At 38.5% G+C, this 7,086-nt stretch overlaps 2 protein-coding genes across 8 annotated transcripts in view; one reads left to right on the top strand and one right to left on the bottom strand.

The window, feature by feature from the left end:
* Window positions 1–7,086, bottom strand: part of LOC104854315 (immunoglobulin-binding protein 1) — a 563,742-nt gene that overhangs the window by 261,792 nt on the left and 294,864 nt on the right. The window lies entirely within an intron of this gene.
* Kcnh8 (potassium voltage-gated channel subfamily H member 8) overlaps window positions 1–7,086 on the top strand; it is a 318,111-nt gene that overhangs the window by 240,974 nt on the left and 70,051 nt on the right. Inside the window, exon 8 of the mRNA XM_010612815.2 lies at window positions 6,347–6,544. Within this exon, the coding sequence (XP_010611117.1) occupies window positions 6,347–6,544 (198 nt within the window). The remainder of the gene's footprint in view (window positions 1–6,346; window positions 6,545–7,086) is intronic.

The following is a 7,086-nucleotide window of genomic DNA, read 5'->3' as shown; positions in this document are numbered from 1 at the left end:
CACACACACACACACACACACACACACACACACTCGGACTTCTGACATCCTGACATTATCCTCTGCCGCCATCCCAGCCCTCAGAAGAACCATGAAGAAGGCACAGAACAGCTCATGTGTTGTTCCGCCTCAGTCGCAAGGGCTCTGCCTCTTACGAATCTCAGTGCTCTTCCAAGCCTCACTGTAATGAAGTCCACGAGGGTTCAGTGGGTCTTTGGCGTTAAGGAAGCAGTAAAATGAGCACTAACGGCAACACCTGCTTTCCATGATGCCTCTTGATCACCTTTAAAGTTATATTCAGTTTCCGAACGCCAGAGCGTGCCATGTTTACATTGTGGATTATATTTAAATGATTCCTCTTTTCTCTAATATGACATTATGCTTTGGGGATATATTTTCCCACTCTAAGTAGGTATGGAAAATGCGAACTTACTGAATGATTATTTCAGCATAGTACAATTTAAACTGATAATTTGAAATGATCTATTACAGAGCATGGTAAAATAGCTAATAATAATAGAAACCATGTAGCTAATAATCACGTAAATAATGTAAACGAATTATAAATTTGAAAATCGCAGAGTAGATCTTAAATATTCGTACCATGAAAAAAGAACCCTAAGTTGATGGATACGTTAATGACCTTGATTTTGGTAATTATATCACAATGTATACCAAGACATCATGGTGTACATCACAAATATATACAATTTTATCTGTCGGTCACAGTGAGGCTGGAAATGAAAAAAGAATCCAAACATGCTTGAAAGGCCACTGGAGAACAAAGCAAAATAAAATGAGTGCCATTTTATGTCGTAGAGCAGAAAGAATAAGGATGTTTGTTAGAAAGTTGTGGATTTGCATCTCACTATTTTAAACAGAAAAAAAAATTGTTTAATTTGTCTGTTTAGATCAATCAAAAAAATAAAGGCAGAATTCCTGTGAGTGGTGGGAAAACAATGTTTAGCACTGAAATGTAGCAAAGTACTGCGGTCTGTAGGTGTTGGCTGCTGTCATAAAGATGGTGCTCCTCCCTTGGCATCTCAACCCATGAGATTTCTATCCTGAGACTCTGTTGCCCAAGGCATTGTCCCAATCTGAAGCAGGCTCCTGCTCTGGGAGACACCCCCCGAGAGCAGTCCTTACTCACTGAAGGATGATGGCTGGTATGCATATTCCCTGGTGTTAGAAGGGCTGTGGGTTCTGCACTGTTCCCCAAGATTTCCCAGCAGGATTAAGCTCCGATTATCTATAGTGGTAGCTTTCCTGATGACGCACACTTCATTGTCTGCTTTCCCTTTTCTGTGTCCCTTTCCTGATGTTTCCTAAAGATGCTTGCTGAACCAAACAGGAGACATTTTTCTGCTAAATCCTTACACTGCCAATTTGAACGAGTTATTTTAAACTTTCTGAGCCTCTGTTTCTCTTCCAAATAGAGACAATTCCTAAATTATTGTGAACGTTAATGAAATAATAAATTAAGATGTGGAACACAATTGTGTCTATTCGGTAGGGTTGGTGTGGGTAAATGAGATGCGAGAGGTATCCATCACCCAGCAGGGCTTGCCACACAGGAGGCACTTGTGTGAAATACTAACCTTGTGCTAGTCTCCTAACGGAAAAACTCTAATCTGGGCTCCATCCTTGCTTCTAGCTGACTTCCATTATAACACGGTTCATTCCTAAGTAGAACACCATTTTGTAGTGTAAATGTGATTATTTGCTAATTCTTCCCTTTCTCTCTGTAGACATACATAGGTAAACACACATCTAAACCTAATTTTACAAGCTTATATATTACTGAGGTGTTTTTTTTTCATATTCCTGCAGTGTTTTATAGAACCGAAGAGATTCACTATGGATTTTCCTTAATCAACATATTCTAGTCTGAAACATCCACTCATTTATTAAATGTTAATATAAATCAAAACTTTTCAAGAACACATCTACTGTATTAAACAGTACTGTACAAATTGTGGATCCACATAGTCAAACTAAATCTATTGTTGTAGGAAACCTGGAGAATAAAAGTATAATAAGAAAGTCCTTTTGAAGAGTTAAATGTATGTATTTAAGTAAAATATTGGGCCCATGCTAAGTATACAAGGATAAATACACAGGTTGAATTTCATGCATATAGGCTTTTCCAGGTACGATCATTAAAGGTTATTTTCCCTTTGAGATTGATGATCTAATTCACAAATCTACTCTTTTATTCATCTAATCTATGTTAGTCATAGGATCATTTTATGACATCTTCCGTTTGTAGCACATGACAGTGCATCTGGTATGGTTAGATTCTCCTTCATACTGTGTGTGCTTTTCCCTTCTAAATATTCTTTAGAAAAGAAATGAGCAGAAGCAGACAGATCATTCTAGGACATCCCTTCCTTTAGAGACATGAGCTTCTCTGGCACAAAAAAAGATTGGATCCCAAATTGGTTAAATTGCCTCTTCTGTACAGTACAGTGACATGCTGTCTGGTTACAGTGGAACATGTGCTCTCCTTTCAGGCGAGCTGTTCTGTGAAAAGTTTTATTTAGCCCACAGAGTCAATCCCCTGATTTGTGGGTGTTACCTCCTTCCAAGTTACCAGTGTTTTTCATTATCATTATTGCTACTGCTCTGTCAGCTAGAACATAATTGAGTAGCAAACGTTTTTTTAAAAAAACAAGATGTTTCTCACAATAGACAGAACAGTTGGCTAGACAGAAGCAATATACAGTCTCAACAAAAAGTAGGTCTGTTGTTCATCAGCATGGTGCTCCCTTAACCACTTCTGGGATGCAATCTCACATACATGTAACATACAAACTTTTACCCTATTTTATTAAGGAAACCAAATTATGTGGCCCAGAGAACATTTATACATTTTACTTTTGTTCCAATTAAAATATTTAAGTAAATGGCTGGCTTTGTTCACTTTTTTAATGAGAAAACTTTGAGTTACATATATAAATAAGTAAATCCTTTAACTCAACTAAAGATCAACAGATGAGTCCAGTTGTATACTCATGGTCTGACTAGACAGCAGACTCAGGTGAAAGAAAACAGCAGCTTTATCTGGAGTGTTTTCTTTTCCTTCTGTGTATCAACTAAAACAAAAATTGGGTCATGCACTATTTATTCTCTGGACAAAGAGACATTTTTCAGCTGCTCGGACTTCTCTATAATTAGCAGGGATGAGCAACATAGAACAAAGAAACAAAGCCCTTTTACTGCTTCTTTGTCAAGCATTGATGATATGGCACTCCTTTCAGGGTACAACCTGGAAGGTTTCTGAAAAATAGCCAGTCCCCCAGCTACCCAAATCTCACCATGGTCCACAGCCAACAACACTTCGATCCAGTACTGGGAAAGCTCTGCTTTATAGAAGCTGCCTTTCTGAATCCTGAATATGATGATAAATACAGCAGGCGTGCTTCCTAACTTGGCATTTGCCTCTCTCCTACATTGCATGTGCATTCAGTACAATATTTTTAAATGCACATCTGATTTGCTTTTGTAACATCTCTTTAATTATTCTTGTATGTATTGTCTTTATTTCTACACCTCTTTACATAAGAGATGAAGTTTTACCAAACCGTGTTATATCACCTCTTCCTCCTCCCTCTCACTTAGGATCCTAAAGCAGATTTTTAATCTATGTCCTTGGACCAGGCATGCAAAAAAGAACTGTAGAAAGCCAAGAGCCACCTGAAAATATGTACAAAACTGCGTGTGTGTCCTGAGAAAAGGACCTGTATCTTTCTTCAGATTCAGAAGTAGATGTACAACCCTTCAAATTTTAGGAAATACTCTCCTCCTAGACTTTCTCCTTTCCATATCTATTAGTTAGGAAATCCTAAATTGTATCACATACCACTTCTCAGTCCTACCAAATCAATGTGTCTCCCCTCTCCTTTCTCCTTCATAATTCACCCTGGCTCCATATTTTCTCTTATCTTTTCTGAATTTTGTGCTTTCTCTGTCCCAATGATACACCCTAAACCTCTACCAGTTATAATGGTTGGTCATCTTCTTCATGTGGCTTCTTAATGCCATCGCAGCCCTGAGAGTTAGACAGAATCCCTATTATTAACAATGAGAAAAACTGAGACTCAGAGGAATTTTTCCATATGAATAACAGAGTCCAGATTTAAATCCATATTTGAATCTAGAGTTTATTCTTTCAGTGAAATCTTTCTACACAGGGAGAATGTCTACAACTTACTAATGGAGGCACATTTTTGTCACATAAAACTAATATCTGATCATTATTTTCTATTGTCAGAATATTTTTATCACACAATGTATAAATCTAATATCAATTCACTTTTGCATGTGTGTTACATCACATCAGTTTTGTCATGTTATCTCATCGCACCACAAAGAAACATTTGTATATTAATACATTCACTTCTTTTTGGGGGTTGGTTTGAGACAGGGTCTCACTATGTAGTTGAGACTGACCTGGAACTCACTATGTAGCCCAGGCTGGTCTCGAACTCACAGCAATCCTCCTGTCTCAGCCTCCAGAGTGCTGGGATTACAGGCGTGTGCCACCACGCCCAGCTATACATTCACTTCTTAAACTTTACTTCTTAAACCCTACTATTGTCAGATGATTTGCTGAATTCTGGAATACAGAAAGCAGGTTTCTAAGCCCCGTTTTTACAACAGATTTTAACTGGTGAACTTTAGGACGTACCAATAGCTGGAGATGGCACCCATGATTCTGATTCAGTTTATGGGGGTGGGACCTGGATATTGAATTTCTAACAACTTTTCCCAGCTGTAGCCACCCTTGAGAACCATTATTATAGAGTGGTGCACTTTAAAGCGATCCAGCAGCATTGGCATCACCTGTAGACTTACTACAAAAGCGATGTCTGTCCTTTCCCTAGCCTCCCCACCTGTGCCGTGGTGGGACTCTGTAATCTGCTCAACGGGTCTCCTAGACTTTTACTGATGGCAGGAGAAGGTTGGAAAATACCTCTGTAACGACACGGGGTGAGTCAGGCATGATACCGACCACTAAGCATTTCTCCTGAATCCCAAGGAATTCTCAGCAGCTTCAAACCTGCATTTTAATTACCTAACCCAGTTCCACAACCTATAACTTTAAAGTATTACTATTCCTGCTTAAAAATATAATGGTTCCCCATCTTTTTCTAGGCCACCATTAAAAGAAATGTTTTATAAGAATGTGGTGGTTTGTGAATATCCATTAACAAAGGCCTTATGAACCTTAAATACATATTACAGAGAGAGAATTCTAAAATATTATAATTATGAAACATGAAATCCAATGTCTTAAGGGGCAAATATTCCAGCAAATGATTTTAAAATAGTCTTGTGTTTTCAATCCAGATAATACTATTTTTATTATCATTATACTTGCTACTCTCTCCTCATTGTTAATGGAGTTTTTTATAAATTTATAACAGTATAATTGATGTACAATAAACCAGATATATTTAAATCATCCAATTTGGTAAAAATCGGTACATGTATGTACACCAGTATCATAAAACAGTCAGTGGGAGGCATCTAGTTTTAGTAAAAGTATCTATTACTCATGCAAGTCCCACACCACCCCCAAATGCAGAATGGGGTTGCAAAGGCTTCCCAAGTAAGGTAACATGAGGCCGCTGGACATCAGTCCAAAAGAGTGAAAAAGGGATAGGTTTTACAGAATAGAAATAAAGTCCCTGTCACCCAGCTGGTCTAGACGCTTGTGGTTTTTGTTATTTACCATGTAGGGATTTCAAATAGTTTACCTGTCCGACTCCTTTATTTCTTTTTTTCTTTTATTTCTTTTTTTTTTTTTTTTTTGGTTTTTTGAGACAGGGTCTCACTATGTAGTGGAGACTGACCTGGAACTCACTATGTAGTCCAGGCTGGTCTCGAACTCACAGCAGTCCTCCTGCCTCAGCCTTCTGAGTGCTGGGATTATAGGCATGCACCACCAGGCCCAGCTCAACCCCTTTATTTCTTAAAACTTCCATTGAGATGAGATTACTGGAGCTAGTGAAATGCATAACACTGTTAAAAAAAAAAAAAGGCAGAAATTCCTGCTCAAATTTCTGCAGTTAGTTTCTTCCAATAGGAGGAATCTGTTTAGCTTTGGCCATCAATCCATTCTCAAATACACATTTCTCTGCTATGTGTATTAGACAAAACAGCATCTATAAACATATTTTCGGAGCAACAAAATCTGCTATCTTGCTTTTAATTTCCTTTTAATTTTCTTCTTCCTCTTGCGCAAGTTATGTCCTTAAAGGTCCATTTATCATTACCCACATGTGCTGGTAGTAGAACTTCACTTCTCAGTCCTAAGTTCTCCTTCTTTCCTCCGCGGTAGGTTGGCTCCATGAGCTGGGAAAGAGACTGGAATCTCCATACTACAGCAACAACACCCTGGGGGGCCCATCCATCCGAAGTGCCTACATTGCAGCTCTGTACTTCACCCTCAGCAGCCTCACCAGCGTGGGGTTTGGGAACGTCTCTGCCAACACAGATGCAGAGAAGATCTTCTCCATCTGCACCATGCTGATCGGTGGTAAGGGAGCCGCTTCTCCGCCCCAAGAGAAGGAGCACATGTCTGCCAGACTGTTGCTTTCCTGTTTGCTCTCTCCTAAAGCACAGTAGAGCTAAACCGGTCACCTTGGACGATTCTAAAAGCATTACTTAGGAAATAGGTGACAAACATTTTAATGTACATATAAATTAGCAATGAAAGCCCGCGTTGTTCATGAATTCCATTTGCTGGACAGATGAATAAGCACCTGATGGCTAATTTGGAAAGAGCAGGCACTTTGTTTTCTTAACATGAGGCTCACTTCCTGTGTTTAGGAGTTATGAGAATCTGAATTGCAGGTGTTCATATGTAGAAGTCCATTTTAAAGTCCCAAACAGGTCAGTGCTATCAAGTTAATATTAATTAGTGAATTAAGGATATTGAGTGGATGATTTGGTTAGAAGTGAAAATAAAAATAAAACACCAGTAAGCAGTTAACATTTATTAATTGCTTTAATGTTCTAGCCTCTGTGCTAAGCGCTTTAATACAAAACCGAACCTAATTCTTTTTTTTTTTTTTTTTG

Source organism: Fukomys damarensis, unplaced genomic scaffold, assembly GCF_012274545.1.
Source record: "Fukomys damarensis isolate Sample0158 unplaced genomic scaffold, DMR_v1.0_HiC HiC_scaffold_28, whole genome shotgun sequence".
Classification (NCBI taxonomy): Eukaryota; Metazoa; Chordata; class Mammalia; order Rodentia; family Bathyergidae; genus Fukomys; species Fukomys damarensis.
The sequence above is the reverse complement of the archived record's forward strand: the minus strand, read 5'-3'. Positions and strand labels throughout refer to the sequence as shown.